We start from the raw sequence: 21366 nt of genomic DNA, 5'->3' as shown, positions 1-21366 counted from the left end.
TAGTTGTCATGTCTTGGTCTTCTCCTTTACTCTAGAAAGGTTCCTCACACTTTGTCTTTCGTAACTCTGAGATTTCTGAGGAGGGTAGGTCAGTTGTTTTGTAGAATGCCCCTCAATTTGGGGTTGCTTCCTCACGATTACAGGACACTCAACTATGAAGAGACAACAGGACTCGACTCCTGGATACAGCAGACACCTCTGAGAGAACCACTGACCAGGGCGTGCTGCTAGCAACAACCCAGCTCCTGTGTTTCCAGGTGGCTTTGTGGGTTCCATTCCACAGCTTTTATGCTATTGTACTGTCCTGAACCTGGAGATTCCCTAAGGTCTCCAGACACAAAGACCACATGAAATAAGGTAAGAACAAATGAAAACAACACTCCAACATAACTAACATTTCTGTTTGTTGCCTTCTAGGTTCTGTCCACATGTACACACATTTTTACTCAGTAATCTCATAAAAAAAAAGAAATCAGTGACCTCCCTGGTGGCGCAGCGGTTAAGAATCCACCTGCCAATGCAGAGGACGCGCGTTTGAGCCCTGGTCTGGTAAGATCCCACATGCCATGGAGCAACTGAGCCTGTGTGTCACAACTACTGAGCCTGCACTCTAGAGCCCACGTGCCACAACTACTGAAGCCCGTGTGCCTAGAGTCTGTGCTCTGCAACAAGAAAAGCCACCACAACGAGAAGCCCGCACACCACAATGAAGAGTAGTCTCCGCTCACTACAACTAGAGAAAAGCCCATGCGCAGCAACAAAGACCCAACACAGCCAAAAATTAATTAAAAAAAAAAGAAATCAATGTATGTGTGTGTTTAATGTAATGCTTCTTAATCTATGAACGTGAAAATGAAACTCATTTAAACTAGAAAATGGAAGCCGTTATGATAGAGATCACGTTTCCTCCCTATCTGCTGGGGAGGAAATTAGGTGTCAAGCACTATAAACCAGAAGAAGGGACTGGGCTACTAATATTGTACATGTAAAGCTTGGAACAACCTGCTGACGCTCCCCTGACTGACTCTCTTCCAAGACTGCCAAAGCACTTTTCCTAGGAGAGGGCAGACAGGCCAGGACAAGAGCAGGTAAATGCAGAAGAACATGGTCTCTAGTCCAGTGTAGGAATTGGAATTGGAAATGGAAATGCAAAAACAACACTTGCAAGTGGAACACAGGAGTTCAAATCCTGTCTGAATCAATTAGCCCTGTGTCTTTGGGCAAACTGTTTAATCTCCGTGCCTTAATTCCCTCAACTGTAAAACAGGGACAATGGTACCCCAGGGCTACACGACGAAAGCAGGAAAGGAGTGCTCTGTGCCACAGATACTGGTTATTTTATTCTATCCTGCACAAAAACTTTCTTACCTTTAAAAATGCACCCAGCGTGCTGCCATTCTCAAATTGACTGATTTTCTTTAATGGTTTAGTCTTGTTCTAGTCCAAATGCACATGCACCTTTTACGGCTGTAGCAGGCATTATGTCTGCTTGTGTTCACTTTTGGTTTTGGTTTTTATTGGTCTGCCAAAATTTGTCCACCTTAACTACTTTTTCTCATCCTGCTTCAGTCCAAGCACATCTCACAGCTGTTTGGGCTCAGAAAGGGTTGACAAATTCTGCTATGTCCTCACCTGTGCAGTCCAAACACATATGAACCTGTCTACAACCACATATATGACGTATAGCTTTTTTAACAGACAAAGCGGTTGTGTAGGGCTTGAGGAAGGCACATCCATACCATCACCATCACCATCATACCCACACCATCACCCTTTTCTCACCATTACTTTCTCCTGTTCTCTAGTTCAAAACAAAACATTGATAAAAGAGAGCGAAGCAGGAAAGCCAGGCTGTTGCAACATAACACAGCTGTGCTTTCTACACACCAAGTGTCCCAACACACAGGTTGGGTAATACCAATCTGAATCATCGGAAGTTCCTAAAATTCAAGATAGAGCGCCACCACTTCCAATCCCAGATAAATTCCTTTCTTTCCACCAAGTCACTGGGCGACGGACCAAGGAGAGAGCAAAGCTGAGGCTGAACGAGATTCGAGGACACCCCACTTTCCAGGGGTTCACCTTTAGCAGAAGACGAGCTCTGTCACACAGCGAACAGCAGACAGCCTGTCACACTGCCACCGCTGGGAACAGGAACTCTCTCTCTTCGGGGGCTTGCTGGTTGCATCCAGGAACTTGAGATAGAACATACACATTTGGGGGAGTCACCCTCCAGTCACCAGCTCCCTGAGGAACCACAAATGACTCTTCTTGGTTTGAAGGCACTTGGGGCGGGGGCGGGGCTGAACCTCTTCCCTCCCCTGGTCTCGGGCAGGTCTCACAGAGACCTGCCCGAGAGCCCCTTTCAATTAAGCTGACCTGAGAAAAGAAGTTACGAGCTCCCCAGTCTCTATCACACTGAGGTGAGGATGGGGTGCCCACAGCAGCAGCTTACGAAGGAGAAAGTCAACCAAACTTGGCCCGCCTCAGGAACGGAAGGTCTTCATCACGTGCGACCACGAGGGACCTTTCCCTCCTAGATCACACGCAGAGACCTTGGTCCAGGGGATGGTCACACCACACACTGACAGACATGCTGCAAGACCCATTCTTATGCATCACGATCAGAAGTCAGCATTTCACCTTAAACAAGGAATGAACTACTATCAAGCAGGCTGAAAAAAGCTTTTCATTTTACAAAATCAAATACCAGGCAAGTGACTGACTCAATCTGTCCAGCCAATAACATCCGAAAACAGTTTTGTTTGAAACACTTGTTTCAAATGCAACAGCTAAACAAACCATCTAGAAAACACATCTTCCCTCAGGTTTTCTAAATTCTCCTCTTTCTGTCATAATACCTTATTTTCTCTTTTGAATTGCATTTGGAGCCCCAAATTCTCTGTATTGGCAGAACTGATTTTTCTCCCAAAATGTGTACAAACCAGTTTATCACACCTGGTATTGGCCGGAAGTATGAACTTTCCACACTCTACAGACATAATGAATGAGTCTTAAAATCATATGATCAACTTCTTGTTACAACTCACAAGGCTGTAAGTACCTTGAAAGCAGGGATTCTGTCTACCCACCACCTGCCATACAATGCTTAGCATATAGAAGGCCCTCAACAAACACCTGCATGCTGAATGAGAGAATGAATTACAGAGAAGAGTGCCAGTTACAGATGATACACAATATCAATTTTAACAAGTTAGTTGTCTAGCCAAAGATATCAGGTAGTAATCTTAGCATCTATTACTAGTTTCCTAAAATAGAAACAAAGAACAAAATTCAACAATGAACTTTCTTGAAATGTTACATTGTTCTACTCATCCTTCTCCTTACACCTCTTTCCTGCTGCCTCTATCTTCCAGAAAACCAGCCAAGTCTATTTCACTCTCTGGCTACACCTCAGCATCAATGACCCTCTATCCTATGGTTGATGCAAGGATTAAATGGCATGATGGAGAACGAGAGATGGTAGTGTTAGAAATAAACTACCTAAGAGTTTTGATGCTGTTTTGTGTTCATGTTTCTCTACTTCTGAGCATGAAACTCCCCTCCCACAGATATCTTCTCTTCCCCACTCACCCCTATTTCTACCTGCAGTCCTTATTCCCTGTGAAAAAGGTCTGCTTTCTTTAAAGTTTTTTCAGAATTTCTCTACATTTTCTTTGGCATTACTTGTACTATAACCATGACTACCTAAATGCTTCTCTTAAATCTTTCAAAAGCTGAGCACTTTTACTTATCAACCCTGGAAAATTTTACAAGAAGAATTTTTAATTCCTGAGTCAAAACTGTATACAAAAAAACTTGACCCAAAAAGGGTAATGCATCCTGAAAAAGTTCACATCTAAAGATGAGGAATCCATAGAATGGTAGACATTTTCACAGGGTTATAAGTCTTAGATGACCTGGAGACCATTCTAGGTCTCTTCAGTGCATTTATTAATATATTACTAATTAGACACTGACAACACAGGAAGAACAGTCTGGGGTAGTGAGAAAATTACCCTGCCAGAGCTTAATTCAGGTGCATCTCTGTCACTCACTCCTCCCTCCTAATGTGTGCTTCCTCAGATCTAAACTGGAAATGAAAATAGTACCTGCCTCTAGGATCACTGATGAAGGAATTAAATCACACAATGTGTATACAGCACTTAGCCTGTCATGCAGTAAGGGCCCAATAAGTATTAGTCATTATTATCACTATCACTGTCCCATCTTCCGAAGTTGCTATGAGGACTGAACGATACACACACATCAAGGACTGGCACCCTACGCCTGGTACAGGGTTCGTGCCAACAATCATCTTTTCTGTAAGGTAAAGCCCTAATAATCTGATGATTCTACTAGAATTAAAGCTTACTTTGCTTTGAAAATTCTCGGAGACTATGCAAATAAATAATGGAACAACTCTCCAACAATGAAGAATTAAATTTTTTTTAAAGGAAAAGAAAAGGCACTGTTTTATTGGCATTTATGCCATTACAAATAAACTTTATCTAGGCATTTAATCAAGTTCCTAAAAGACATCTTTTATTTTTTTTACAACAATTATTAGGAAACAATTAAAAGCAAATTCTTTCTAAAACCTTCTGTGATTAAGGCTTCTTTTATGTAGATACATAAATTAGTACAGAATGGGGTTTTACTTTATTCTGAACAATGATTTTACACTGAACAAAAAAATATGTCCTTCCTCAAGATCACTATCTGCTTCTTAAGAGTCAAAGTGGGGTTGGCTGGGCAACCCACCTCCTCCCAGGCCTTCCTCAGTGGGAGCAAGTGCCGGCTCTCAGGCCTTCGTTCTGTGCACGGCGGACTAGGCTCACTTGAAACTTGAATAAAAGGATTATAAGACAGTCCTGAGTGGAAGTTCTCTGTCACACTGGATCCTAAATCAGGAGAGTCCTGGAATTGCAGCCAGCCTCCTATCCTCATCTGACTCACTTAGAGGTTCCCAGGAGATGCCATTCTCAGACAGCTAGGACAATTTAAAGTTTCCTAAGTGTGGTTTGTACGCTGCCTCCCTCAGCCCTGAAGGGAGGAGAAAAGCCTTCCTGGGACAAAAGTGGGAAAGAAGGTACTGTCACAGCAGCAACCACCACTAAACCAACCATAAACCACCCAGCAGCCCCGAAACGCAACCAGGTGGTTTGGAGTAGAAAGGGGCTCACTGTTCTCCACCATCATGGCTGAGAAGGGCACTAGGACCAAGGGGAGGCGCTGCCTAGCCACCCTGCAACCCAATTAAAAGTCCTAGAGGAGGAGGAATGTGGGGGCTGAGCTAGGATTCAACCTCTGCACCCTAACCCCAGGTGCTGGGCCACCTCAGACTACCTGGCCACAATGTAAGTACAGGAAAGCAGACAGCCAGAGACCAGGTCCCCTGGCCCAAATGCTGGGAGCTGTAGCTGGCAGGCAGCAACACCAAGTCAGGAAGAAGGGGAAAGACCTTCTTCTGGACACAGAGGTGTCAGTGTACAACATATGGAAGTGTGTGGGCTATCAGAAAGCCCACAACAGAAAATGAATGCATGAAGTCCAGAAAGTACACCAACATCCAGACAATGGAATATTATTCAGCACTAGAAAAAAATGAGTATCAGGCCATGAAAAGACATGGAAGAACCTGAAATACACGTTACTACGTGAAAGAAGGCAATCTGAAAAGACTAAATACTACATGATTTCAATTATATGACATTCTGGAAAAGGCAAAACTGTGGAGACAGTAAAAATAATCAACGATTGCCAGGAGTGTGCTTTTTTGGGGGAGGGGCAGGAAGCTGGGGGAGATACAGGAGGAATACAGGGGACTTTTAGGGCAGTGAAAATATACTGTGTGATAATATTATGATGGATAAATGCCATTGTACATTTGTCCAAACACACAGAATGTACCAAACCAAGAGTGAACCCTAAGGTAAACTATGCACTCGGGATAATTACGATGCATCAATGTAGGTTTATCAATCGTATCAAATGTACCACTCTGGTGGGGGATGCTGATAATGGGGAGGCTGTGCATGTGTGGGGGCAAGGAGTATAGATGGGAAATCTCTGTACCTTCCCTTCAGTTTTGCTGTGAACCTGAAAGTGCTCTAAGAAAATTAAGTCTTAAAGGAAAAAAAAAAAAAGTATGCCATTAGATTACAGATAAATCACAAGCAGCTGAGAGGTACAAAATGACAGAGAATCACAAGCTGAAGAATAACTTGAGTATTTATCAACTATATTAATAACTAACATACAAAATATCCAGTGATGTCTATGCTGGGTTTAAGTGTGCTGCTTTTAAAGCTTTAAGGATCCACCAACACACAAGCTCTTGGAGGACAGTTTGATGATATGATCAAAATTACAAATGCATATTCCTTTTAATCATTAATTCCATTTTTAGGAATCTGTTCTATAGATATACACATAACTGTGCAGAGCTATTCATTAAAGCACTGTTTGTGACGGGTCAAGACTGGAAACAGATTGAATCAATCATGGCACATCTCACATAACAAAACTAGCAACTACACGGCTTCCCTGGTGGCACAGTGGTTCAGAGTCTGCCTGCCAATGCAGGGGACACGGGTTCGGGCCCTGGTCTGGGAGGATCCCACATGCCGCGGAGTGGCTAGGCCCGTGGGCCACAAATGTTGAGCCTGCGCGTCTGGAGCCTGTGCTCCGCAATGGGAGAGGCCACGGTAGTGAAAGGCCCGTGCACCACGATGAAGAATGGCCTGCTTGCCGCAACTGGAGAAAGTCCTCGCACAGAAACGAAGACCCAACACAGCCATAAATAAATAAATAAATAAATACTAACTCCCAATTTCTGACATTTAAAAAAAAAAAAAAAACTAGCAACTACAGAAAGAGATAATAAGGAAGCTCTCCATGTGCTGCTGTGTACAGGTATGTAACCATGTGGACAGTATGCTGCCTCCAGTAAGAAGAAGGCAGGAAGGGGGCAAGGGAGCTAAGAATAGGCTGTCTGCTTGAAGAGATAAACCGTGGAGGAGAGCACAGGGAAGGAGGGGGGCTCTCACTCTACAGCTTTGTGTCCTCTGATTTTTGAACCATGTGAGTGAACTTCCTTTTAAAGAAATTGATTTTTAAAAGGCAGCCCCTGGGGTGTCCAGGCCCAGGTGATTAGCTTCAGCCTATGTGATAATATCTGAATTGCTTCCAGATGCTCCTGGTTCCAGTTGGAGTGTTTACGTTTGAGGATGAAATCTGAAATGGGTTCAATACTAGTTTAAAATATTTTTAGTATTCAAATGAGCTTAAAAGGCAGGAAAATAAAAAGCACTTTAAAGAAGGATTTTACAAAAATAATATTTTTTTCCTAAAGAAATGTGACAAATCTACATATCATATTTTGTACCCAACACAGTAGTAAGGTACACGTTGCTCGCGTCAGGAAAGCTGACATTATTTCAATGTACTTCAAAAAACATTAGTTGGCTGTCAGGTCTTGTAGCTTCCAGCACACCAATGAAGAAACCTCTAATAAAAGGATTCTGTTACCCACTACTGGGCATATACCCTGAGAAAACCATAATTCAAAAAGAGTCATGTACCACAATGTTCACTGCAGCACTATTTACAATAGCCAGGACATGGAAGCAACCTAAATATCCATAAACAGATGAATGGATAAAGAAGATGTGGCACATATATACAATGGAATATTACTCAGCCATAAAAAGAAATGAAATTGAGTTATTTGTAGTGAGGTGGATGGACCTAGAGTCTGTTATACAGAGTGAAGTAAGTCAGAAAGAGAAAACAAGTACCATATGCTAACACATATATATGGAATCTAAAACAAAAATGGTTCTGATGAACCTAGGGGCAGGACAGGAATAAAGACGCAGATGTAGAGAATGGACTTGAGGACACAGGGAGGGGGAAGGGTAAGCTGGGACAAAGTGAGGGAGTAGCATTGACATATATACACTACCAAATGTAAATAGCTAGTGGGAAGCAGCCGCATAGCACAGGGAGATCAGCTTGGTGCTCTGTGACCACCTAGAGGCGCGGGATAGTGAGGAGGTGAGGGAGGTGCAAGTGGGAGGGGATAAGGTGATATATGTATACATATAGCTGATTCACTTTGTTATACAGCAGAAACTAACACAACATTGTAAAGCAATTATACTCCAATAAAGATGTTTCCAAAAAAAAAAGATTGTTAAAAATCAGAGCTTGTGACAAAGGAAGTGATGATTGGACACCACACTAACACACAATCATATTTTCCCATCTTTGGACGACACCTCTAAGTTAATTTACACTTTGTTCAAATCATTCTTGATAGAGGTCTAAAAGGTTTTGCAATAGGAATTAACCAAAACTCCAGTTCTCACCATTTAACAGATTCCTCTAACCACAAATAGTAAAGATGTTTTGCTTTGGATCTGATTTACTTTTAAACTAGTTTTTCTTTTAATTTTTAAATTTATTATTTATTTATAAATTTATTTATTTAATTTATTTTTGGCTGCATTGGGTCTTCATTGCTGCACTCAGGCCTTCCCTAGTTGTGGCAAGCGGGGGACACTCTTCATTGTGGAGTGTGGGCCCCTCACTGCGCTGGCCTCTCTTGTTGCGGAGCACGGGCTCCAGGCATGCGGGCCTCAGCAGTTGTGGTGCGCAGGCTCACTAGTTGTGGCACGTGGACTCAGCAGTTGTGGCACACAGGCCCAGCTGCTCCACGGCATGTGGGATCCTCCCGGACCAGGGCTCGAATCCACGTCCCCTGCATTGGCAGGCAGACTCTCAACCGCTGTGCCGTCAGGGAAGCCCAGTTTTTTGTTTTAAAAATAATATATTTATGTTTTTTAAAAAAGCATTTGGAAGACTATAAAGTGAAAGTGGAGAGCCCCCAGCCCCCCACTCCCAAGGAAAACAATTTTCAGGGATTTCCTTCTGAAAATACCCTATGGACACATTAGTATATATCTTTTTTTTTTTTTTTTTTTTTTGCTGTACGCGGGCCTCTCACTGTTGTGGCCTCTCCCATTGTGGAGCACAGGCTCCGGATGCGCAGGCTCAGCGGCCATGGCTCATGGGCCCAGCTGCTCCGCGGCATCTGGGATCTTCCCGGACCGGAGCACGAACCCGTGTCCCCTGCATCGGCAGGCGGACTCTCAACCACTGCGCCACCAGGGAAGCCCAGTATATATCTTTTTACCTCTAAAAAGGATCTAATTATCATTTCTGTTCTCCATCCTGACTTTTTATTTAACGATTCTCAAACTTATCTTCCATCTTAAATACCCATCACTCTCCCTCCCCAGATTTACAATGGCAAAGGACTCAGCTACTCCTCTTCTGAAGGACTTCTGAGTCACCTTTAGTGTTCTGCAATATCTAGATTAATTAACTAAATTAATAAAAAGGTCTGGAATTAACATGAATATTCTTAGAAGTCCTACCAAGCAAGAGATTGATTTTTACCTTATCTATTGTACTTGGCATACAAGTAGGTTGTTAAGCTACAGACATTTGTATGTCAACTAATAACGTGGTTAATAAAAACCACAGGTTTAAAGCATCTTTTCCAGAAGCTGGGAAACCATAAACAGAACTTTGGTGTGAACCATGGTCCAATGACGTGCAACATGACAGTAACAAAACCTCTAATACTCTTCAAGATGAAATTACTTTTTAGAACTTCAATTCTTCCTATTTACAAACTGTTGAAAAAACACAAAAATCATTCTGTTTTATTTAAGTACAGCACCAAAACATTTTACCATTTAAAAAAAAAAGGATTTTTAGAATGAAGCCTGCTCTTCAAATATTAATACTTCCTACAGCTCTCAGATATTTATCAGTCTGAAATGCACCTATAGTGGAACAATATATATAACATGTCACTTTGGGAAGAAGGAGTAAAAAGAGACAGCCTGTGCTTACATACACAGCATATGTCTAGCATGATATACAAGAAATACTAGTTGCCTGTGGGGAGGGGAACTGGGTGACTGTAAACAGGAAAGGAAGGCTTTTCACTAAAGTCTTTTGTACTTTTTGGAACCCTATGAACACGTCATCCAGTCAAAAGAATTAAAAAAAAAACTTTTTAAAGAAGAATTACCTGTTGATACAAAAATTTCCTAATATCTTAAATAAGAACACTACAGCTGACCCTTGAACAAGGGTTTGAACTGCACAGGTCCACTTATACATAGATTTTTTTTTTCAATAGTAAATAGGGAGGTCCCACGAATATGGAGAAACCGGTATACAGAGGGCAAGTTATATGTGGATTTTTGACTGCAGGGAGGGTTGGCGCCCCTAATCCCCACGTCGTTCAAGGGTCAACTGTAGTTCTGATTCTTAAGCTGCTTTTTGTGGGGTCTTTTCCCTCCCACAAATAGGGTTTGGGAAGAGAGAAAGCAGTTGTCAACTCTCCCTGCAGGTATGAACTTAGATGGAAAAATATACCTTGGAAAAAGATGATATAGCCTCTAGAGAACAAATCACAGTCACTTCCTCCAACTACCCTGGATGTGATGGGCTTCTAAAATTTTGTATTGTTTTTTAAGCTCTAAAAGGATGGTCTGGACTCCCTGGTCAGACACTGCAGGCTCTCCATGACTTTACCTTGCCTTCAGACACCCAGCCTGACTCCCCCTGCTAGTATGTCCTACAATGAGCTCCAGTGCCCTTCCTCTAAGAAGTTTCCCTGACCACCCAGCCTGAAGCATCTGGTTCCTTCCCATCACAACACTGATTTCAGTTCGCAAATAGACAGGCATTGGTGGGGCTGCTGGACTGCCTGCCCACACCACTGCACTCTGAGTTCCAAGAACACAGGGCCCCCACTGATATCACCACAGCCCAAGAGTGTCCCATACATAATAAGCACATATAAATAATTTGTATTATATAAGCGTTTTAATATTTGTTAAATAAAAGAATAGATAAATAGTGGTAGAGTTGAGACTAGAGCTCAGGCCCACCCAACTTCTCAGCACAGGACATCAGTAGTGTCCACATCTAAGAGGCAAGACCACGCTGCCTCTAAATGGTAGCCTGTTGAATGTAAAACAAAAACAAAACTGACTTTTTGCAAAAAGTTTACACGCTCAAAAGTGTATACCTCCAGACCTCCACACTTGCTGTTTATGCTGTTCCCTATGCCTGGAATAGCACCTCACCCCGACTCCTGTTCATCCTCAGGTCTCAGTCACCTCCCCCAGAAAGCCTTCCAAGACCCTTAAGAAAAGACTCTGTCCTATGCCCCAATCATGGACCTCCTCTCCAAGGTACTCGGTCACAGCTCACTATAGCTGTCTCCCATGAAGGCAGACCCTGGACCTGCTGTGTCCCCACCACTAGATCTCCAGGACTGACATCACAGTGTAACAAATATTTTCTACATGACTGAAAAATCCTATATCTAAACCAATGAGTATTTTTGAAAATGCTTTCCATCTTTACAAGTTGGTCCCTTTAAAGGGACTTTGCCCTTTAGGTCATAAATATCTTAAAAGAACACTCTAGACAAATGAGGTAAGTAAATATACTCAGGGCTGTGCTGTCCAACACAGCAGCCAATAGCCACATGTGGCTATTAACATTTACATTAATTACAATTAAATAAAATTTAAAATGTAGCTCCTGACTCACATTAGTAATAGTTCAAGTACTCACTAGCCACAAGAGCCTAGAGGATCCAGTACTGGGAGTGTGGGTCTAGAACATGGCCATCATCACAGAAAGTTCAGCTGGACTTAGTATCAGGAGAACACTAGCATTTCAAACAAAGGAAATGTCCAAACTCACTCTTACCATTGAGAAGGAACCCATTTTTCCTTAACTTTCAAAGATTAAGAAAGTCACCAGTGTGAGCTGAAACACTGAATTATCACTAAAATAAGTTTTAGCTCACCAGTGTGAGCTAAAAATCACTGAATATGATTTTCTCAGATCTTTAAAAGAGAAGTTCAACTCTGGGCAGGTTGTGCTCTTCAAACAAAAACCAATCCCAGAGTAGTAAAGGCACAACCAAAATAACACAAAAATCTATCAATACTTTATGCCTTGTTGCTTTCAATAAAAATTACTGATTAAATAAAATGTAAATAAGATTTAATGTTAGGGGCAAAAATTCTTTGTCCGCCATGGGGTGATTTTTACTAGCAAAATCCATAAATCACCACACCTAAAATATCTAGGAGACTGGAAAAACAGTAAACTCCAACTGAAGCAACTTCCTATTGTAGAATCTGTAGAAAGAGAAAATCCCCACAATACAGGGAGGAGCTGAATCCATTCCTTTCAAGGTCAGTGGCAGCTGAATCAAAGAGGAAATTAAATTTCACTGCTCTTTCTTTCAACCAATTAACCTGACTAAACTGGATAGTGATTCAAAGGTCATTTTCTCCCCTGTTTGCTAAAAAAGAAAGACCATTTTTATAGCTTCTCCATGTTCACTTTTCCTTTTTCACTAAGTCCTAACCTAAATCAAGTCCCTGTTCTGAAACAACACGGGAAACACAGTTCCGTTTAGACTTCAATTTTCCAATAAAGAACAGTTTTTAACTTCAAACACAGACTGAGTAAAGTGTGTCAAACTCCTACCCATTTTGTGGGATTCCTGAATCTCAGCCTCTAATTCATCCCTTTGCAAGCTGGTACTGAGACTGCACCAGCCCTGGTGCTCCACGTGGAACAGGAAGGGGAAACATCTTCCTGTGTACTCAGCAAGAAACGTCCATGGATCTGGTTCTGGGTCAGACCCCTCACCTACATCAGTCCCATCCTCACCAGCCCAAGGGTAGGTGATGTATAGTACTTTCCCACAATGATACAATAATAATAGCCGCTGCAACCGGCTATATGCCAGGAACCACAGAAGTCCAATATGCAAAGCTAACCAAAGTGAGAAGAAATGGAAAATTCTAGGGGGGGGGAAAAATCCCTTTTAGAGATGAGACTCACCCTCCCCAACGAAGTTCTAATGTAAAGTCACTGGCCCAAGGCACAGAGCTGATGAGCTGGAAGCTGAAATCCAGTGTCCACTGAGTGGAGGCCAGGGCTCCTTCCTCACTACCTGTATCCCAGTATAAAAAGCTCTGACATTTCCTTCAACTCTGAGTCATGGTTAGAAGGTTCTACTTTTAATCAAGTGACAAACACTCAAAATATTTTAATCCAAAGGAACTGGGTCAAACGCATACAGTCCATAACTGTCAAAGAAAACCCCAATTATTTGATATATTTCTATAGTTCCTGAGTGTTATCATTCAGTTTGTTATCAAATACCAAAATCCACTTTATTCAAATATTGTTCAAGCCTCATTCTACAGGCTATCAGAAGAAACAGTAGCTTATTTTTCTCGCTATTTCATTGGTTATTCTAAGTACAAAATTAAAACACATATAGATGGTACAGTTTTTATAAGGAAAATTCAAAATATTTGGGGGCAGTGCAAAGGGAAGCTTTTGAAATATAAAAATATTTTGCAGGACTTCCCTGGTGGCGCAGTGGTTAAGAATCCACCTGTCAATGCAGGGGAGATGGGTTCGAGCCCTGGTCCAGGAAGATCCCACATGCCGTGGAGCAACTGAACCCAGACACCACAACTACTGAGCCTGCGAGCCACAACTACTGAAGCCCACGCGCCTAGAGCCCATGCTGCGCAACAGGAGAAGCTACCGCAATGAGAAGCCTGCATACCGCAACAAAGAGTAGCCCCCGCTTACCGCAACTAGAGAAAGCCTGTGCACAGCAACAGTGACCCAATGCAGCCAAAAATAAATTAATTAATTAAAATAAATCTAAAAAAAAAATTTTTGCTTTACAACAGAATTGTATAATCCCGTTAAACAGCTACAACTATTAAGAAACACCTACTATATACACAGGTGTATTAGAAAGACTGGCAAATTAAGAGATCTTCAAAGAGCAGCAGACGGGACATCTAGAAATAGGAAAGTCAGGTTTAACCGAGTGAAAATTTCTTCAGCATTAGATTTTACTATTCTTAGTGATGGTTCAACTAAACATTCTTTTGATTAATGGAAATGAAACATGGGGGAAAACGTTACACGGGATGATATCCAAGGTCTTTCTAAGGGTAAGGTTTTAAAAGAAAGGAATTTGACTTCTAGACATAAGAGCTCAAAAATAGCCTCACTTCCCAAATTTAGAACAAGAAAACACCCTGAAGGCAGATTTTTCAAAGTCAGCAACATTCTGCATATTGTCTAAGAACTTGGGGAAAAAAAAAAAAGCCACTTTTGCTTACTTCCATGCCTTTCCTAAAGATACCCTCCCACCCCAATCTGTGATTCACATCTCTTCAAGTCAAAGCTCGAGGTGGGCAACCCTGCACATGGCTCTTTTCCGGCACTACTGTCAGCAAATCACAGCCCCCACAGAAAGGTGAACACGCAAAAGCCCCCAACAGACACTGGTGCAAGCGCTGACTTCCTGCATCAATGACTTGCTGCAATGTGACAATCCTGAAAGCTAAGCTTAGACTGAATTGGGAAAGTATGGCATCCCCTCCCCCAATTTATGCAAGAGCTGTGGATGCCACAGCAGGCCAGGGGAGCCCATCAGGCATGGGACAGTCTTCTGATAAGGGACGTGCCACTAAGGAAAGGCCTCAGAGTGGGCTCAGCGAACACTGGGCACACGTAATGGAAACCAGAGGGCATGGCCAGGAGCCTGAGAGCTTCTAAGAGACCATCTCGGACAACCTGAGAGGACTAGATGCAAGCCATGGGCTGAGATCACACCCACGGAGACGAAACTCTCTGAGTAGCCAGAGTGCTTTTCCCCACGCACAGAAGGCACAGAAGCCCAGCAGACTTCCCCAACTGCCTGGCTCCTTGCTCTGGCTCAGTGAGAGAAGACCAGGGGGCACCACAGAACAGGAGTACTAAGGCCCTGCCTCAGGTGCCACCTCCACTTGGACACCCAGCCCTGGGCTTATGCACATGGGGCATTCAGTAAACACTGGGTGAATAAATGAAGCCTTCTTCAATTGCCCTTTCTGACTCCTGCATTTGGGCACCTGACTGCATTTTATATTCTTTTCTCAAGTTTTGCCTCTATGTCTTATCTTTGTCAACATAGTTCTAAGCTACTTGAAGGCATCACCAGGATCCTTTGTACACTGCTACTGCATAAGGGGTACCTCAGACTGAACTGTAATATACACAGTAAAGAAACAGAATCACATATTTGTTTGCTGCTTAAACAGTCCATGAAATACACTTCAAAATTAGTAAGAATTTTCAGAACATACCATAGTGCCTAAGTTTTTGCAATTTTAAAATTTCATGGCCATCGTGTTCCTACAAAAAAATACAATTGAAAATGGAGGCAAAAATCAATAGTATTGGGCTTCCCTGGTGGCACAGTGGTTGAGAGTCCGCCTGCCGATGCAGGGGACACGGGTTCGTGCCCCAGTCCAGGAAGACCCCACATGCCGCGGAGTGGCTGGGCCCATAAGCCATGGCCGTTGAGCCTGTGCGTCCGGAGCCTGTGCTCTGCAACGGGAGAGGCCACAACAGTGAGAGGCCCACGTACCGCAAAAAAATAAATTAATTAATTAATTAATTAAAAATAAAATAAAATAAACAGTATTGATTAAAGAACTCCTGGCTATATACTGAATGTGCTACACTACAAAAAGATCTGCCTGCTTGTGCGCCTTTGTGGACACGCATACATGGCTACTACTGTTTCCAGAACCATCAGCAAACGTGGCTACCAGGGTGCACCCACTCTCCCCTGTCAGGACGGTGCTGGCACCAGGCACTGAGCACTCACTCCAGACCAGGCACTTCTCACACAGCATCTCATTCCACCTTCACCATCACCCTTGGAGATGGGGATGGTCATCCTCTCTTTTTCACAGATGAGGAAACTGAGGATCTTCAGAGCACCAGTCCCACATTACATCAGGGTCACAAACTGCAGTCTGAGGGCCAAACCACCTGGCTGTCGGTTTTTGTAATGAGAGTTTTTCTAGTTTTACTGGCACACAGCTGCACACATCCGTGTACATATTGTCCAGAGCTGCTTTCACACCAAAATGGCAGCACTGAGTTAGCTGCAGCAGAGACCTTGTGGCCTGCAATCTGAAATTATGTCCTCTGACCCTTTACAGAAAAAGCTTGCTGACCCATGTATTTGGGAATGGTGCAAACTGCAAGCCCCTCTCTCCAAGCCTCACAGCCCATCAGCAAACTAAGGCTGGGAGGGCCCGCAAGAAAGTGCCTCGGCTATGACCAATTTCTTGTGAGCACAAAACCTCTGTTGAGCAACATCTCTTCACGTGCCCTTGGAATATACTTGAAATGCTGGTCTGAATTAGATAAAGAGGTAGTGTCCTGACTAATGTTACCCCAAGAACTAAAATGGCTTAAAGCAAGCTTTTCTAATCTTCAAAACTCACAATAAGGAACATTTCATCTTAACACGGGAAGGTATACTTTGGCAAAATCATTTTAAACTATTTTGTTCTCAAACACATTAAGTAAAAACACAAAGCTGGCACTTATGTAGCCCCAAATAACCACTTTGTCACACAACTATCAATAGAATGGCACAAGTCAGAAGTTGTAAAAATACAGGCTAACAATGTAAGCATCAACTTCCAATAGTAGGATTAAGCCTAAGTCCCTTTACAAGCCATTCTCAATTATGTTTGAGAATTACAGAATCAAATTCAAGCTTTAAACAGCAGTGATTCTCAATCTTTTGCTCTACTGTGAAGGCTCCCTTGGTGGGATTCATACTTACCTGCCATCCCCAAGGAACTTCAAATGAGGCCACTGTTCTCACCGCTCTCACAGTTATTCAAAAATCCCTACTCTCCTACTAAGTAAAAGCTAAGCAAGTCATGAAAAGCCCTAGAAGTCTCTACAAAAACTCACATTTCCTAGTTAGCCAGAACTTAGTAACGAGATGAAATAACCTAACTGGTCCTCAATTACCCACTGCAATAAACAAGAACGTTAAGACCAGTATAGGCCTTGAATAACACCCTGCTGCACCAGAATGAGAGGGAGGGGGGAGCTCCTACCCCAGGCGCCTAATAGGAAGAACACTCTCCTGTTCCATAGCTGCTGACAAACCTTCCCTACAGGGACTTAATTCACTTGCTGGAGTTATGCTACTGAAACTTAGCTGCTGACAAACTTTCGCTACAGGGACTTATTAATTCAGTTGCTGGAGTTATGCTACTGAAACTTGCTAAGTACTGTAGTCTCCCGGGTCCATGATTGAAGTAAATTCCAGGTTTATCGATGTAGATTTATAAGATGAATTTATCAATTTACTTTAACGATCTAGGTTTGATTCTGGTTTTTACCCTTTATGTTATTTTGGGCAGATCACCTCTCTTAAGTCTGGTTCCTCAACTGGAATTGGCAGGAACAGTATCTTCCCTTCCTGCCTCACAGGTTGCTGTGAGGACCAAACTGAGATGATGGGGAGAAAAGCACTCCGATATGTAAACCTAAAAGGTCATCATTTTGCCGTAAAAGGTATTTCGGTTGGTAACAGTATTTACACCAAGTTTCTTTAAATATAGTTTTCTCTTGCACTTAAAGGGATTCACAGTATAAAATGTAACCACAACTGCTTAGGGACATTTATACAGCACAGGATGAAACATACCTGTGTTCAACTTTCAAAAGGCAGTCCTACAAAACTTTTTTATAGTATATCTGTTGGACATAAATTTGGCTTCAATAAAGCTGACCAAAAAAGGTCTACTGCTTGCCTAGATATTTATTTGTTCTGCGCTGTTAAATCATGAATCCCTGCTGCTGAAAGACACTAATATGCTGGTTTAATTTGGATATATTAAATAAAAAAGTTTCCAAAACACACACTGGTAACACAAAATCCTACTTCTCATAAAGGGTGCCAAGTAAAGGAAGATGACATTTGTAAAAAAGCGTTTACACCTTCAATGTAAAACAAGAAAATGCTTCTTCAACAACATCTGATACCATCAAATTCTGTGCCACTCCAGAAGAAAGGTTGGGGTTGGGTGAAAAGTACTGCTTTTCCTTCTTCCTCTTGTTACCTTCCTTTGGGGTACATTCCCTATTTCTGCATCAGCTCTGCATGCTCTCCTCAGAAACCTTCCCTGACCTCCCCAGCCTGCACTGATCTCTCCCATCTGTCTCTGGTGGCAATGACATTTATCAGAGATGCCGCCTTACCTCACTCGAGTGCATGCACATACACACTCCCCCTGCAGGCAGCATCCTGGCTGGTAACTGCCTTACCTTACTGGAGTGTACACACATACAAGCGCCCTGCAGGCAGCATCCTGGCTGGTAAGCGCCCCAGCATCAGGTGTACTATTCTGCCCCTCCCGCACACCCGCCCCGGGACTCAGCTGACACTGATGGCTCCACAGGCCAGTCCCCAGAGAAATGCACTGCATCGTGACAGTCCAAGTCACTCTTGTTTCTCAGGCCACCAAGGCCGCCTCCTTCTCCTCCTAACCCTTCAGCTCTTCCCATGCAGAGCTCCCCTCCCTCAAATTTTACCACATGAGCATGGAACATACCTTGCTCTGCCTGGCCCAATTTTATCCTAGAAGCCAAAAACACACCTCCCCTCACTAAAATGACGCTGTCTCTCTCAAGAATGTTATTCCCAGGTCTCTCCTCACTTTTCCACCTAACCAAAGGCTTTCACTCCTTTGACTAGTGTAATGTAATTGCTTTAGTTCTTTATTGGCTTTAATATACATCCTTAAGATCTCTGTTTTAGACTAGCAGTTATAGGAGACAAGGTTTTACCTTTTTTAATATGCTCAATGATGACCCCTTCTGTGGCCTACCACGCTAACAGACCCTCTCACAATAATGTGATGGTGATGATGTGCAACCAAGGACCCAACATAAATATGATGGTGAACTTATTCTTTGGATTATTTAAACAGAACTGTTAAAAACTGACTTTTTTGTTCCACATTTATAAAAGAGCCCCAATGTCTTACAAGGATCAAAATTGGAAAAGGGGAAAAAAGTGGTCAAGAATAGAAAATCCTTTCTGATAAACTTTGTTGTGATTAGCAGCACATTAAGTAAATATGTGACCGTCCAATAACAGAACTACCCAAAAGCCAATCCTTTGGGCACCATCTTGGAAACAGCTGAAAGTATATAGTGGGACAAGCCTTTTTGTTACGTGTCATGTTACTAATTTGTCCTTCTTCATAAAACAAAATCTACAATAACCTCATTCAACAACAGAAAACCTGCAAAGCCATTCAAAAGTTACCAGTTTCAAAGGACAAGCTTCAAGGCTGAACTTGTCTGGTACGATCTATGTTTCATATGATTAAAGATTTTTCACTCAAACATGCCAAGATTAATGAAGCAAAGGAGATCTATTCTGCAGTAAAATCATAAGTTTTTTTCAGGCAGTAAAATCAGAGTATTTAAATCTTGGTTGTTCCCACATTTCTCACTTCAGATAAGCCAATTTTACAAAATTAACATCAAACTCAACTCCTTATCAGTTTTTAGAAAGAGTATTATTAGTGACTTATATAGCGTGAGACTTACTGATTCCTCCCCACTGTTTAACAAATTTATTTCAACCAGACAAGAATCTTCTTATGACTGATTTGTTTTTAAAAAAAATTGTTTCCCTCACTTCTACTTTAACTAACAGTCTAGGAATTGTATTAAAACTGAAGCCACAAAATTCAAGTTTTGTTTCAACAGTAGAAATAGATTTTTAGACCACTAGTATAAAAACACTAGCGGTCAGTCCCAGAAATATTTGCACAAGCTGAACAGCTGTGTCTACTGCAAATCTGAAGGCACTGCTGCAGCAATATAATTCAATTTGGACCCATTCATTATAAACTGATTTTCAGATGCTGCTACTCAAGACCGTAGTGGAGAAACGCAAGCTGCGCTGGGAATCAAATCATTCACAGCAGCGCACAAGTTTTTATTTTACTGCAAAGGAGAGTTCTGAAAGAGGAAATACAACTAGTTCATAATGCTACCGTGAACCAGCCCAGAAGAAGCTAGCATTATTAAATGAACAGAAAACTAAAATACTTCTCTTAAGTAACTGACATGATTACCTAAGGAAGTTTCCAAGGAAGCTGCTTAAAAGAATGATTTATTCAGTACCCTGATAAAAAATTTTTTGGGAAAAAATGTAATTCCTACATTCCTGAACATAATTTTTTAATATATATCTACACGGTAAAAACAACACAAGCGCCCTTGGAGACTGCAGCTCAGATGAATCTGCTATTTAACTTTCTTCCGAAGTCATACAAGTGAAATTAAACACTCCACAGCAACTTTCATGACATCTTGCTAACGAAGTTTGGGGTTGTGAAAAATGTAATGACTTAGGTGACCAGCAACAAGAGTTTTCAAAATAACTACTAAGCATTTTCCCAATGAGCACATTCCAAGTAACTTCTAAGTCGTAACTCACAGGCTGGCTGCTGCTAGGAGTGTCTTCTGGTCGCAGCCTTGTGAATGTGTTACCAATTCAGAAAACACTTCGGGTCCCCTTTCGGCTGCACTATTTTCTTTTCTCACCAGCAAACCTACCCTCCGCTGACATCCCTCCAGACAGCCACGCGTGTGTCGACACACGGCGGCAGAGGGAGGGGTACGGAATCACCACGCAGAATAGACACGCTCCACTTTACTTTTTCTCGCTGGAAGTACCACTCGGTCTCCACGCGAGGAGGGTTCACCAACTCCGGGCGATCCGAGCGCACCCGGGCATGTGTTGCCCTACTCGGGCCCCATAACAGTCTTCCGACAAACTTCCCCCTCTGCGGCGCGGGTCCCGGGGAAGGGGCTGCGCGGTCCTCCGCTGAGTTCGGGTCCCCCAGGGGCACTCACCTCCAGGTGGGGCTGACAGCGACCCCCCAGGGCCCCTACCCCCGGCCCGGCCCCCTCCTCACCTGTGCTGTCATTCGCCGAGAAGCCTGGCGAGCTGAGTTTGGCTCGTTTGGGGTTGGGCGGTCCGTCCAGCAAGTTTTCGGCCATTTTCACCTGCTCGCGAAAACAGCCCCGAGCGCGGGCCGCGGGGTCGGAGAGGGCTCCGGGGCGGGGGTCGGCGCCAGCCCCGACCGGCTGCGAGGGGAGAGGAGCGAGCCGCGAGCCGCGCGAGCCGCGAGCGAGCGCCGAGGGAGAGGGAGGGCGCAGGGCCGGGTGGGGGAGGCGGCGGCCAAATCTCAGCCACAGCAACAGCGCCCCGCAGCGCTCACCGCCCGCCCCCGGCCGCCGCCGCCGCCGCCGCCGCCGCCGCCGCCGGCCGCGGCCCCCTCATCCCCTGCCCGCCTCCCGAGCGCGACACTCCGCGGCGGGGGCGCC

At 43.3% G+C, this 21366-nt stretch overlaps 1 protein-coding gene across 2 annotated transcripts in view; it reads right to left on the bottom strand.

Annotated features, from left to right (window-relative positions):
- The window catches only part of CREBBP (CREB binding lysine acetyltransferase), a 131351-nt gene extending 110265 nt beyond the window's left edge, over nucleotides 1-21086 (bottom strand). For both annotated transcript variants that reach the window (XM_082670090.1, XM_082670091.1), the window contains exon 1: nucleotides 20955-21086. In XM_082670090.1, the coding sequence (XP_082526216.1) occupies nucleotides 20955-21039 (85 nt within the window). In that variant the 5' untranslated portion in view covers nucleotides 21040-21086. The remainder of the gene's footprint in view (nucleotides 1-20954) is intronic.
- Nucleotides 21087-21366: the final 280 nt, after the last annotated feature.

Source organism: Grampus griseus, assembly GCF_964374135.1.
Source record: "Grampus griseus genome assembly, chromosome: 14".
Lineage (NCBI taxonomy): Eukaryota > Metazoa > Chordata > Mammalia > Artiodactyla > Delphinidae > Grampus > Grampus griseus.
Note: the sequence above shows the minus strand (reverse complement) of the source record. Positions and strands in the feature narration are given on the sequence as shown.